Genomic DNA, 15,026 nt, shown 5'->3' on the forward strand with positions numbered 1-15,026 from the left:
TCTTTTCCACAGGTTTATAGATAACAGTAAACACAGTGCAGCCTGGCAGATGGCTATCTTTCTCAGAGTAGTAAGTCCAAAAGCCATGATAGAGACTGTGCTATGATAAACACAAGAAATCTTTATTTTTCTTTTGAGGTTAAGCATAAAGATACTGAAATCTTGTAACATTTTACATATGAATTAAGTTTAATCTAATACCCCTCTTTCTTCTTCCGTTGTTTGTAATAGTTCTCTTGAAAATGTAAACTCTCCATATGGAAGATCACTGGCAGCCATGGTAATATTTGCTATGTTGCTAGATTCATTTATGAGCGCTCCATCACTGACTCCAGTTAGCTGAAACTGGTAGTAACTCCTCTCCTCAGGATTGTTGTCATCTAGAGCCTAGAGAGGAAGAACAATGAAAGCTAAAAGGATTTATACTATTTCCTGGGAGTCAGGTATAATTAGTTTCTAACCAAGATAAAATCTAATAAAAGGAAGGACTAGAGGTGTAAAATCTAATACCTGTATTAAAACAACTGCAGCAGACTGTCTATCTCTCATTGTCAAGGTTCCTGATATCTCAGTAAATTCTGTATAATGAGGAGGTGTTATATTCCAATATATCATGATTTCACCAAAAATCCCTGGGCCACGTGTCAGGCTGCAGGTTAGAACACGAATACAGATTTTATTTTCTGCTTTTAATAGTTAATATCTGATCCAGAGAAAACAAGTATGTCATAGTGTTGCACATAACAGAAATGCTATTAGGACTATGAAGATTGAATTTTAATGTATTAGATTACTACTAAGATCTTCACAATTCTTTCTTCAAAGAGAGAACATTTATGCAGTTCATGACTCCTATGATGTATATTCTGACCTTACTTAAAAATACATTTCTAATTTTAAAACTATTTCTCATTTTAGAAGTGATAATAATATACAGCAATCAGGAAATGCTTACAAATACAGATTTTCCATCGCTTCTGAAATTGACCTTTATTTGGAGAAATGAGAACTGCACCTACCAAATAAGAGCAGTTCCATTATAATTGCCAGAAGGTTCTCCAATCAGAACATGCTTAAATGAGTGAGCTATTCCAACCACTCCAGAAGCTCCTTCATCACCCAAAATAGTGATGGTGGCCAGACCTATGAAAAGAACAGAACTTCTAACAGTAAATACATATTTTTAAATGTACAACTGGAAGTTAAATTATGAAAATTTTTTTGAATTTTAAGTACTGGCCACTTAGAAAGCCTGCAGAAACCTCATCCTTCTGTCTTTAGAATGGGATAAGAAAAGGCCCTCATCAACCTGGTTTAATCAGGAAGTCTGCTTTTTCATGGCTTTCCACTAAAAGACCACGACGTTGCATTGTCCCTTACAAACAAAACTAACCTACAGTTCTTACAGGGCTCAAGCTGGTTTTGGCTGTTGCTTTATGTTAAAGAATTCTTTTTGCACAATGTTAACTGTTCTGAGTTGCCGTATTTTGTTTGTTTTTCTACTGCTGAACACAGCGCTTCATAACAACAATTAATTTAGAATGAAAAACTACATCCTAAAATTCTCACTCATTTCTTCAGACAAGGAAACAACATATGAAATAAGGACTGACATTCCAAAACAACCCAAGAACTTACATCAAAAAACATTCCAAAACTCAGTATAAATAAGCGCTGCAATGTAATATGAACAGGCTTACTTGAGTTCTCGTATGAAGTGTCTAAAAACAGAATGTAGTTAAATAATTATTTACCATTTACGGGGGATATCTCTGCATCTCCAGCAGAGACTAGCTGAATGGCAAATGTTTCATTTCCTTCCAGAATACCATCTTCAACTGCACGTATAACAATAAACTTCTGGGACTCAGTCTGGATCACGTAAAGACCAGAAGATATATGTTTATATATATAAAGTGAAACTAAAAAAAATACAATATTGTACTACGCAAAAAACTACTGATCTTCAACAAACCATGCTAAGTATGCATATGATTGGTATATTCTGAATCATTTTTTTAAAAAAGGAATTTCTGATTTACCTAAAATGCTCTCTCAACTAAATAATGACAGATATTATTTTTAAATTATATTCACATGAAATTTTCAGACTAGAATAAATATATTTGTCATGGTTTTATGATTTTTGGTACTGGTTTTCCACAACATAACATCATGTAGTGCATTTAGAGTTAAAGAGTTAATGCTCCAGCTCAGTGGATCATCGATAGTTCCAGGTATACCTGTCTCAGAAGAGAAGAACTACATTCCCCAGAGGACGTTGCGATGCTTTGAGTTCTTATGTGTTTATACTCAGAGGGAAAGATAAAAACTGTCTGCAATCACAGGACGTTCTCTTTCCTTTGGGATCGACTCAGCAGTGGGTGCTCACTGCCGTCTCGCTTTCGGTTTATCGGACACTCTCTCTTGCTCATTTTATTTGATTTATTAGATTTAATTCCAATTATATTGTATTATATTGTGTTGTTTTGCTTTCTAATATCTATTTAGTAAATTAGCTTTCCTTCTCAGATTGTTGCCACTGTTTTGTTCCTAGGCCCACCTCCCTTTTCCCTTTTCCCTTTCCCCCTTCCCCTTTCCTGGGGCGTGGGTCCCCCACACCAATCGTCATGGAACTGGGTCGAACCTGCCCATAAACCGTTGACAATATTCAATATAATATGCAAATTGAGTTATTAAGATTATGAGTAACAGATCACAGCAAATTCCTATCCAATCCACATTTTTGACAATGGATAAATACTTTAAGAATAATATAGGAAAAAACATTTATAACTTTCCTAGACCATATGAATATACCTGTATCCTTATATGTAATCATACAACTTAAGAACTTACATAACAATAAAAACTACTTTAAGCCAATCACAAGAAATGGGCCAGGTTATACCTCATTTGAAAACACATTTATTCATTAAAAATTTGTAGTAGCCTGTAAAATACAATGTTGAAATAACAATAGCTTGACAATATCCAATATTTAATCTCTTGTTTCAGTGCTTTGACCTGCCATGAAAACTCAAACAAATAAAACTGTACAATTTGAAAATCACTAGGGTGACTTCTGTTTATTTTTAAAATCTGCAAAGGTTGGACATTTCTTCGTCTTTCTCATTTCTGTAGATCTAAGAATAGTAGATCATTTATTGTTGTATCAGAAATACCTCATTAAAGTGAAGAGTACCATTCAGAGGGGTCAGGTCATGTCTGGCAGCCTCCTCAAGAACCCATATCACTTTAACTGCTCCCTGTCCACCTGGACTTCGACTTACAGTGAACAGTGCAATTGCTGCAGAGTCATCAGGTGTTTGAGGTTCCTTCACTGTTATCTGAAGGAGAAAGAACAGGAAGAGGAATAAAAAGTTTTAGCAAATGCACCCAAAGTGACTTGGAAAAAAAAAAAGAAGTAAGAAAAATACAAGAAAGGCATTACTAACATCAATATAAAACAAGGAAAAAATGAAAATCAATAAGAAGATAACAGACACAATAAATGAATTCTGCTAACAAATACAAGGCACTCAAGTTACTTTCGTATGGTCTATGATTCACAACAATTACAGACAATGAGTCACAAGCACTCAAAGCATGAGTAAAATGGACAGCAGAAGAATCATTCACTGTCAATCACTAAGATGAGAAATGATTTGTAATTTATTTCCAAACTTTAGTTTCAGTAACAAAGATTATTAAATCCATTTTAACATTCAGTAAAATAATAAAAATCCTACCTAAATCTACCCTCTTCCAGTTTATAATCATTTCCCCTTGCCCTGTCTCTACATGCCCTTATAAAAAAGTCCCTCCCCACCTTTCCTGTAGGCCCCCTTAAGGTACTGGTAGACCACTATAATGTCCTCTCCAAGCCTTCTCTTCTTTAGGTTTAAGAGCCCCAGCTCTCTCAGCCTGTCCTCACAGAGGAGGTACTCCAGCCCTCCTATTGTCTTCATGGCCCACCCCTGGACTCACTCCAACAGCTCAGTGTCCTTCTTGTGTTGGGGCCCCCATAACTGGAAGCAGCACTCCAGGTGGGATCTCATGAAAGCAGGGTAGAGGCCCACATCACCTCCCTCAACCTTCTTGTGATGAAATCCATTTTCAATGAAAGAATTGTCTTCCAATGCACCAAAGGCTTATCAAAATCAACTGTGTGTTAGCAACACAAATCCACAATCCCGTTTTTGCAATCCAAATCAAATGCAAGAAAATAATATAGTGCAATTCAAATAAAATGAAACTCACATTTTTTTCTTCAAAGCCAAACACTCCAACAGGGGAATCATTGGGTGGAATAGCAACAGTTACTACTGTTTCATTGCCAAGTCTTGCACCACCAGTTACCCTCACTAAAGCAATTTTGAAGATCTCAAGGAATTCAACTTCATTGTCATCTATGATCGTAATTTCTATTTCTCCTGTAGCCTGAAAGAAAAACAGTAAAATAAATAAATAAATAAACAATTAAATTTCATTTCTAATATACTGTATGAACTATTTTAAAAATGTGAAATATAAAATAAATTTTATATGATTAGATAAGCATCCTTTGATTGTGCTCATTTCTTACTGTACTTGTATATTTACATATACAGGTAGACCACACTGTAATTCAGCTTCAATTCTGCTCAAAAGTATACTTTCCTATTGCTGAAGACCAGTTCTCTTGACATAAATATCTCCTATATACACTAAGTTTTTGCAGGGGCAGTGTGAAATTTAACACTAAACTAAAGAAACATACAGGTACATTCTGAAAGTCTGTATGGAAGATATGTTATATTGTCGGTTTTTAGTGTAAAGGGCTTTATTCCAAGAAATCATGGCTTCAATTAGAGGTACCAAAGGGATACATTCCTATCTGGTTAATATTTTGACCAAATACAAATTACAAATACACAGTGTATACGTATACCAAATACATTACAAATACAAATACAAAAACACTGTGCTTCTCCATGTTAAAGCACTGAAGTGAGGAGAATAATTCATACCCTACAGCAATAAATATAATGATCTCAATGAATGGATGAAAATTCTACTGGTAGAAAATGTAAGAAACTCTCAGTTTATAACTAGGGACAAACTTTAAGCAAGTGCCTACCTGCTCATTTTCAAATGTAAGGTTTCCAGATGACGGTGTAAAGTCTTCAAAGCCAGCAGTTAAAAGAATGGCTTCCCAATACAGAACTGCTGAACCAAACCTCCCAGCCTGTCGAACAACTGGAAGTTTCAGTATATTATGTGGTGATGGTACTTCATAACCAGCAACAGTTCCAGTTTTATCCTGTAAATTCAATAAGAAACTAGTGTGTATCACAGCTGCTATTCTTTGATTGCCTTTTGGATAAGAATAAATAAAGAATTACATAATCATTTGTAAATTGATCTGAATTTAGTAGTGATCTTGCATAGCTAAAGTACCTATTAGATGACATCCTGAGGTTCCTCTCAGAAAATTATGTGACTCTCATTTTAGCATTTCCAGCTCTCTAGTAAGTTTTGCACATTAATTGTGAAGAAAATTCGAAGACTAAATTGCTTGTCTGACATGTGGCCTGTTTATCCCAAACAATTTACTAACATAAACCCTATTAGAATAATATCAAAAGTGGTCTGAAATCACAGACTCTCCTGCTGAAATGTGATTTTAAGTGGTTTTCACAGAATCACTACAGAATTGTACTGGTTTGAAGGGACCTCTAGACATCATCAAGTCCAACCCCCTTGCCAAAGCAGCTCCCTGGACCAGACTGCAAATGTAGGTCATTCAAGTTCACTTACTTTTTTAACACTGAAACTAAATATTCCTCTGGCATCATCATTTTCTTCAATTATTATTTCAGCTATTTCTAAACCAAGCCTCTTCACACTTGGCTGACCTCTAGTGTGAGAATCAATCAGTTGCACATCAGTAATATTGATTATAAATCCTTCCTGTAATTCTGGAACATTGTCCTGCAAAAATATTTTAAATGTCACATTTATCCTACAAGGTAATATAATTAATTTATAACTATTAATTTTATATGTTTATACCTTTATAAACTTTATGTTTTATAAGATTCAATTACATGCATAAAGATAACTACTTCAGGGATGCTGACTGAGAACTTGGGATTATAAAACCAATTCCTTACTTCACATCATGTGAAAGGTAGGAGAGAGTACCTTTACTAAATTTTAGAAGCTGAAGTTGGTAGTCAGATTCCAAACCTGCTGAAGCAATAGTGGGAATTGTTAGCTGCTACTTCTTTCTCCTATCTATAATACAAGTTGGTCAGATTTCAGAAACTAAACCAGAACTTATAAAACAGTACCTCCATGCTGAATAATCCATCTACTTTTAGTGAAAAAATCACATTTTTAAAACTACAGAACAAATCTGTTAATAAGCATGTAAGATAAAATAAACTATACATAAAACTTTAGTAAGTAGCAAAAATAACAGGATACTAAGAGATTTAAAATTTTCTCCTCTTTAATAAATATTAACTTGAGTAGTACAGCAAAGCAAACTACTTAGTTCCCTCCCAGTAGCCAGTACAAAAATTCTTTTGAAATACATGACTGCAATTCCCAGTAATTTAAAACTGTCTGAATCCTACCTTGGTCTTTTCTAGAATACTAAGTCCTTTTCTTAAATTAGGAACAGTAATCTTCATTTTTTTTTTAATAAATTATTGACTGAAGTCATTAAGACTACTCACAGGTAAAATTGTGATCATGACTGAAGTTATTGTTGTATTCTCTGTCATAATAATTGTCTTCTTTTCTATTATATAATCCTCATTCTCTGTTGCTTGGTTGGAGAGGGGAAGATCCAAGTTAGGTTTGGTACTCAACTGAACTGCAATCTCTCCAACAAATCCTTGCTCACGAACAATTTGCAAAGTAATAGTAGTGGAATTCATTTGTCCTATAAAAAGGATGGGGGGGGGGGGGGGGGAGAAATGAACATGTGATTGTTTTAAACCCTTGCTCTGCTTGATTTCCAGCTTGCCTAATTGTAATGGAGTTCCTTACTAGAGTCCACTCCAGCTCTGCTTAGCAACATAGCCATGTTTGACTCAGACAATGAACAGACATAGACAGTGCAAACACATAACAGTACGTAAAGCTAGTAAACTATTTTAAAACAGTACCTAGAGGAATAAAAAATTTCTGAATATTTACAGCTTAAAATGCTTTTTGTACAAACTTTTATTTAGTATTGCTATCCTTATTCATTTTTCTTTCATGCCTTCAATCTCATTATTTTTGCCTGTTCTTTACCTGTCCACCATTAATTATAATAACGGAAAACTCTGCTGCATCTAGTCACTTTGATTGTAAATTTTAGAAGAAGCCATTTTGGCTTTCTGTAACACAGATTTTGAAGAAAATGAGATATGCTTATTTCACTAAGGCTAGGATCTCCTTTTAGGGAAAGTAGATTTACTTCTTTTTCTTTTTTTTTTTTTTTTTTTTTTTCCAGCGAACTCAACAGAGCATCTGGATAAGTTTATGACTGGGGAACTCGAAGAGATAAAAATCATCAGGCTTTGTGCTTTAAAATCAAACTAATTATTTGTATGAATTGACTAATGTACTAATTAGCTACTATTTCACAATAGTACATTTTCTATATGGAAGAAAGAAAATCCCTTCAGTGCTATTTGACCTTAAAATAGAACAGGCAGAGAGGTTTAGCTCCACTAATATTCCGATGGAAAATGAGGAAAATGTACATGTCATAAAAATGTATATTTTTTATGGACAAGATATTAAATTGCCAGGCAAATTTCAATTGGGCTTTTGAAGTATTATTAGCTTATCTTTCCATCCTCCCAGCCAGCTGCTGGAAATCCACCAAGTTTGTAGAAAGAGCTAGAGGAATCAGCTGCCAGCATTCCTGGGCCATTAGAGAGAGCAGGAGCTCAAGCACCACTTAATTCTCTTCAGGCAAACCACACGTTAGGTTCTTTAAAGTCTGATATCATCCAATCAAATGAGCTGGTAAAAGCAATCTTCAGTTTTCTTGAAATGTAATGCACACTTGTTCTACTTCTTTCTATCTTCCCCTCTCTCTTCTTGACTTATTTCCTGAGGAAAGTGTTTTTCTGTAAATTATTTTAATCAGATTATAAAGCTAACCAAATAGGCAAATTTTCAACTAAACAGAAGGATTTTATGTACTAGTGAAATACAACAGAGGATGCCAACGTTTTAACAGCTTATCCCCTTAAAAGTAATGAGGTAATATTGCTATGTGAAATGTGACACACAGCATGCAATGAAATAACATAGCTAGGTATTTTTAAAGATATTTCTACTATAAAATTTGTATAAGAACACTGCTCTTCACATAACCAATGTCATCTTAAAAAAACAATCTTACCCTAAAAAAATACATCCATGTTTTACAACAATCAAAAAACAGACATACCTTCTGGCTCTGAGACTTTAACGAGGAGAGAGTTTGTATGCCAACCAATCACACCATGTGGGGAATCACTAGGTAAAATGGTAAGTACTGCTCTTGATCTTCTGGGATCAATGATAGCTCCTTTTGTAGGATCTTGAACACCCACAGTGGTAACATGAGTGAGGGTGATAGCCACAGACTCTGAAAGCTCTGCAGCACTGTCTGCAAGAATTGTCAGTGTGATCGTTGACAGTGCCTGACCTTCTGAAAAGGTAATCTAATGTTTGAGGGAAAAAAGACAAACATCATCTCAGTGTTGTCATACCAACTATTTTATTTGTATAACTCTACCAATAATAGCAGAAGAGAAAATGGAGAAGAAAAGAGAAGAAAGAAAAAAAGAGAAGAAGGGAGGGGAAGGGATACAAAAAAAAAAATTACAACAAAATATGAGATCTAGAAGACACAGACAACAAAATGTTGCTTCAAGAAAAAGGCACTGTGGTAAAATACTATGAAACTCAAGACCGAAAGCTAGAAACAAATTCTCTATTAGAAGTACAGTAATCACCATGAGAATGAGTTTGGTATAATCAAGCAAACTACAAATATTTTCATTATAAACAGGTGTTCAACTTCTTTGAAGCTGCACTTCAAGATGAGGCAGAACAGGTCAGTCATTTGAAAGTGCTCATTATCACAGAATTGCAGAAGGGTAGAGGTTAGAAAGGACCTCTGAGATCAACACGTCCAAACTTTCCTGCTAAGAATATGTTCAACTATGAAGGTTACCCCGTCTATGTCCAGCCTGACTTTGAATACCTCCAAGGATAGGACAGAGGCTTCACAAATTATCTTAGCAACTTGTGTCAGCGTCTCACCACCCATACAATAATGGTGTCTTTCCTTAAGATTCGTAGAGTAATACAATAATAGAATATCCTGAGTTTGGAGGGACCCATGGGAGGGTCACCAAATCTGACTACTGATGCCAAACTTCTTGTGCTCAAATAGAATTTTTTGTATTGTACCTATTGCAGGCACAGGACACAATAGGAAAAGTATTTCTCTGTCTTCTTTACTCCTCTCCCAGGTATTTATGAAGGATGATAAGATCCTCCTTGAACTTCTTCCCATATATAAAATGCTCCAATCCCTTAATGACATTTAGGGGCCTTCCTTGGACTTTCTGATTCTCTAGAGAACCCACAGCTGGACTAAGCAATACAGATGTTTCTCACCAGTGCTGAGTAGAGAAGCAGGATTATCTCCTTTAATCCCCTTGCAATGCTCTGCCTAAAGCAGACTATTACAGAAGCACACATTGCCGGCTCACATTAAACTTGTTCTTCAAAATTTGCTTTTCAAATTATGCAAAATTAGCTTTCTTCACTGAGGTTTCTTGCAAAGTACACTTAAGTTTGATGTTTTCTCAAACATTACAAGGAGAGCAAGAATCAATTAACCGCTGATAACTCAGCATTCTTCCTTCTATAATGTGTTTGGTCTGGCTGAAGTGGAGCTTTCTTTCCTCACAGAAGCTGATAAAGTGTTGTACTTTGCATTTGTGGCTAGAAAGCTCTAACAGATCAATTTTTCAGTTATTGGTGAGGAGCACTTGCACAGCATCAAGGCTCTCTCTCTCCTATTGATTATCTCAAAGTCCCATAGGAGTGGCCAAGTGTTTGGGCTTATGTGGCAAGTTTCTGGCAGTGGGGCCTACACATAGCCTTTGTGAGCAAGCCCAGCAGTGCCCCATTGTCAGTTCATTGTTTCCCCATTTTGATTTATCTCGAAATCTTTTTATCACACTTCATACGCTGTATTTCAGACTCATTATTTCTAGTAGTAAAGCTTATTTCTAAAATTTTTTGGCCCTTCTTCCCATAGCTGTGAGTTGTGTTGGAGCTCCACAACCTCATGGATCACAGGGTTTTGTGTCTTTAATAGATGGCCCCTGGGTGAAGGCACTTCACCTAAAGAACATCACATTTATGTGTTCTAAAGCATATTAATCTCCAGACAGCAAAAAAAAAAAAAAAAAAAAAAAGATTTTAATATGACTGAAAATCTGAACAGTTTTAGAAATAAGCTAAGCATGGACTTGTGATATTCTCCTAAGCCAATGAAGTTCTCAAGTGTATTGGCTCCAACAGGAGCAAACACACCTAGATTCCTACCTATGCAATGACTTGGCTAGCCAGATCTCACAGCAGAAAAAAAATGGAAGATGGAAAGAAGATACTACAGATAAACATTTCTACTGCCTGGACAGAATTGTAGTATCTGGTTCTAAAGAGTCATGTTGTGGTATTACATGACAGGCAAAAATGAGAACTGCTAACATCACAGGCAAGGACCAGGAAGCCAAAATTAAAAGAACAGGGGAAATCTTACAAATAGTACAAGTACTACTACTTTCCTATTGGTCCGCACCAATTGTCTGGGGTAATCTTCTGTCAGTGCTTCCATAATATCAGTGATGTACATACCATTCCTGAAACTGGAAATACATCACTTATGCTCCCATTAGCTATCCATTCTACTGTAACTCGTCCATACGTTCCTATTAAACGTTCAACATTCAAAGTGATTAAACTGTCCTGTTCCATTTCTTCAACCTGCTTAAATAAAGAATTCTGGAAAACACAGAATAGCAAAACCACAATGTTATTTTCTTCTAAATAAAAGTTTATTTAGTGATCTTGGTATTCAAAAAGGGCCAATAACATCAAGAATCAATAAACTTGTAGATCATTAAGTAGACAAATATAACTTTAATCAATTAATATGTATGACCTATCAAGGTAGGTTTCATGGATGTTAGGAATCCCCTAAGAGGGAAAAAACCTCTTAGGAAAGAAACGCCCCCATGTCCTGCTCACTGCAAAGCTTCCTGCCTTTCTCCCATCCCCCATGGTGACTGGATGAGTTCCTGAGACCAACGGAAAAACTAGGAGCAACGTTGAAAACCTGGGTGATGACTATCCCTCTTACTTTCTACGAAGACGCATTACTTTAATTTTCTATCTCTTTTCTATTGCCTGTCTTCTCTTCCCTACCTCCCTATCAACAAGGATTTGTAATACACCAGTCAGGCAAATGTTTGACCCACTGTGTCTTAATCTCACCATCAGGTATACCTCTATAAGAGAACCCCCTTTAAGAGGAGCAAGACAAAGGCTCTTCGGTAAACTCTTTGTTTACTGAATTCACTTGAATAATAAAATAAGCAGCAACCAGATGCCATCAAATAATATGACACCCAAAAATTGAATTTTTAGTTTGTTGCAAAACCAAGTTGATAAACTGACATGTCAATCTAACATAAGGGGATTAGAAATTCTCATAATAAAGACTGTGAAACTTACATCCTGTCACCTAGTGTTCTACATAATCACATAGCAATGCTAACTAGATGTTAAAAAGTAGATTATTAGGTGGCATTAGAGAAAAATTCTGAAAAAAAATCTGAATTTGACACTTCCAGTATATTTGTGTTCAGTTATTCAGAAATTATACATACATTTTTTAATGATTTACCTTAGAATTTTTACCTGAGCAAATGCAATGACTCCATAGGCATTGTCATTAGAAGGAATAATAATGTTAACAAAACCATAAGCACCAATCTCTGCACCTCCTTTAGGGTTTTTCAGCCACACTCTGAAGCATTCCTCCTCTTCTGGAATAGTGTCATCAAGGATATTGACCGCTATCACACCTTCCATGTCCCCAGGATCAAATATCAATTCACCTGAACTAGCACAAAAACATGTGCATATAAAAATTATAAATTTAGAACAGCCAATTAATTATCTCTGAAAGCTTTGTTGTAAATTTACTGAGCATTTTTGAAATGCAATTATTTTTTTAAATTCCTTTGAAGTATTTTGGGTTAAAAGGGTATTTTCTCTAACAAAAAAACATTAGATCATAAAGCAACTGAAAATAATTATAAATGCAAATTAATCTATCAATTTAGGATTTAAGCTTTTAAAAAAATGAAGTCATACCAAAATCAGAGGTGAAGCTGTCTGACTTCAGGTTATCTTAAACAGTGAAAAATTCTCCTTGATGTTAATAAAATAAGCTCATCACGCCCATACCGTAACCACAGAAAAAGAAATACAGGAGCTGTGAGACAAGTTATATAAAACAAAAAAACTTACCTGGGTATAAAATCTGATTGGTTGGAAACAGTGGTCATTTCATAAATCTGTGAGTTGGATTCCATGGACAAAACAATCAAGCTCTTGCTGGAGTTCAAAGATCTTGCAATAACTGATGTGATATGATCCACATATGGGGCTTCTAGTATTAAAGAGAACCAGTTTGCTTCTGAGTTCCAAGAATACAGTTCTGTTATATCTTTAGCAGCTAGCAGGATGTGAACTACACAGAGAAAAGAAGATAAATAAATTATTTAAGTGTTACATATATTCAAAAGATCTTTATATGGCATCTGAAATATTCTTTGTAGATCAACTGTCATGGTTTGATAAATAAATACAAAAAAACAAACAAACAAACAAAAACAGCACATCTATTTTTACAGTTCCAGAATTATAAACTAGGATTTGAATAAATATTTTCATTTAAGTCTCACCTAAGCCTGAAGGGGGCATGAAGACATGGATGTTTCTGACACCAGGCACTGGAAGAGACTGAAAGTGCCTAAAAGTAGTCTGCCCTGTCTCCCAGATAAATATTTCCGAAGAATATCCAGATTCTAAAAAGAATCAAAATAACAAAGCTCACATAATTTGCTACCTTTTAGTTAACTCACATACTAGTTGCCCTTCAAAAGTCAATGTTTGGTAGTTTTAATTACAAAGTGCAACAGATTATTTTTTCTTTTCATTTGGTTCATAACTCCATAGTACCAGTGATGCCCATGTGATATTTTATTCACTGACATCATTTAATGGCTTTAGTGTAAGTATTAACATGTATGAACACTAAAACTGAAATCTGACAAGAGCCAATTGCAAAGAAAAGTGTGAACTGCAACATAAACACCTTAGCCACAGGGATAAAAGATCTAAAATACCAAACCTGTAGAAAAGTAAATATGTTCTTTGCTGACCAGTGAGCACTGTGATCAGCAGGTGGATGTGTAGTTATTATCTCCCTTGCTCTTGAGAATACATTTGTCTCATAAGTATTTGAAAACAAACACAATGCTTTTATTTTCCCAGAGAAAAAGCAGATTATTTTGATAAAATATTTATCAGGGTTACATTCTTTTTGAGGATTGTCACCCCCGCAGTAATAATTCAATCCCTACCTGAACTCCTTTACAACCAATACCTTTCCTATCAAACAAACTGTCATATACTTAGCAAACTCTTTTGTTGTTTTCCACTGAATACCTTTTGCAGTAATTAAATAGATATCAGATCCAGAAATCCAGGACTCCATATGTTTTACTTCTTTTTCTGGTACTTCATGAAGCTTCCTAAACTCATTATTCAACCACTGGTACATGAGCATGTTTTGGCTGGTATTTGATAAAGAAACTAACATATACATAAAGCCTCCCCTAGGAAACAAGACTACGTTCAGAACTCCATAAAGTGGAAGTTGATGATGCAGAAGAAATGTGTTTTTATTCCACTGGAAAATCTGTGGAAATATGAAAATTTTTCTTTATATATTCTTGATTAGCACTGAGAGAAAAGAAAGTAAATGACATGACAAAAAAAAAAATTGCAAAGATTTACAGTGAACTAAATTCCTAGTTTCTAAGGTGGACCATATATTAAGACTGAAGTCCACTGTTAAGTGGCTGGTAACTACCTTACTGCAAGCAGCTGTGCCTGCTCTCCAGAGAAACAGGTTTATGCTCTTAACATATTTTTGTTCTTTGCTGTGTATATACTAAATTTAAAAAAAAAGAAATAACACTTGCAATGAAAACAAACCAGATGTAAATTACATGTTCATGACAAATATTCATACACAAAAACAAGCCTGTAATTTTACTTATAAATTTATAACAGAATCAGAACTAAGTTCTTTGAAATGTACACTTATAGATTTACTATTATTCTTTCATTTCTAAAACTAAAAAAACTACCCACATCTGAGTCAGAGAAAACTGAAGAATATTCAAACCTGGATAGAACTGGAACTAATTGTGTAGCTCACAATAATCAAATAGTCTTTCTTCTCCACAGCAAAATGTTTCACATGTCTGGTATCCAGAATAGATAGAGTCTGTACCTGTATGAGAAACATGACAATTGTTGGGTGATTGTTTATCTGTATATGTGTATATACAAATATGCTTACTAAAATCATATAGTATTTCAGAAATCTCAAAATATTTTATCACACAGAATGCTTTTTTTTTGCAAAATATGGACTGGAAGATATCCCTAAGGCCCTGGCCAATCTACATTATTTTATGATTGTATAAGTACAATAGATTTACCCACAACAATCTGTGTCCAGGCATTAATGTATACACACTGTTGTTGGAAGCTCCCTGTCCAGCTCCTCCATGGCTAATCACAAGGTAGGAATACCCACCAATTTGGAAAGACATGCAGCTTTTGGGATTCCACATAGTGAAATTCTGTGAGAGGAATTTTAA

The 15,026-nt window shown here is 35.0% G+C and overlaps 1 protein-coding gene across 1 annotated transcript in view; it reads right to left on the bottom strand.

Annotated features, from left to right (window-relative positions):
• ADGRV1 (adhesion G protein-coupled receptor V1) overlaps window positions 1–15,026 on the bottom strand; it is a 227,553-nt gene that overhangs the window by 145,711 nt on the left and 66,816 nt on the right. The window contains exons 47-63 of the mRNA XM_065750127.1: window positions 14,865–15,008; window positions 14,546–14,653; window positions 13,801–14,053; window positions 13,035–13,157; window positions 12,598–12,820; window positions 11,983–12,187; window positions 10,918–11,064; window positions 8,447–8,702; window positions 6,729–6,937; window positions 5,803–5,976; window positions 5,123–5,305; window positions 4,264–4,443; window positions 3,186–3,350; window positions 1,755–1,872; window positions 1,020–1,143; window positions 511–649; window positions 202–387 (exon numbers count right to left, since the gene is read on the bottom strand). Of these exons, the coding sequence (XP_065606199.1) occupies window positions 202–387; window positions 511–649; window positions 1,020–1,143; window positions 1,755–1,872; window positions 3,186–3,350; window positions 4,264–4,443; window positions 5,123–5,305; window positions 5,803–5,976; window positions 6,729–6,937; window positions 8,447–8,702; window positions 10,918–11,064; window positions 11,983–12,187; window positions 12,598–12,820; window positions 13,035–13,157; window positions 13,801–14,053; window positions 14,546–14,653; window positions 14,865–15,008 (2,937 nt within the window). The remainder of the gene's footprint in view (window positions 1–201; window positions 388–510; window positions 650–1,019; window positions 1,144–1,754; window positions 1,873–3,185; window positions 3,351–4,263; window positions 4,444–5,122; window positions 5,306–5,802; window positions 5,977–6,728; window positions 6,938–8,446; window positions 8,703–10,917; window positions 11,065–11,982; window positions 12,188–12,597; window positions 12,821–13,034; window positions 13,158–13,800; window positions 14,054–14,545; window positions 14,654–14,864; window positions 15,009–15,026) is intronic.

This window comes from Cyrtonyx montezumae, unplaced genomic scaffold (genome assembly GCF_038088225.1).
Source record: "Cyrtonyx montezumae isolate F1298 unplaced genomic scaffold, pur_monq_1.0 scaffold_64, whole genome shotgun sequence".
Taxonomy (NCBI): Eukaryota; Metazoa; Chordata; class Aves; order Galliformes; family Odontophoridae; genus Cyrtonyx; species Cyrtonyx montezumae.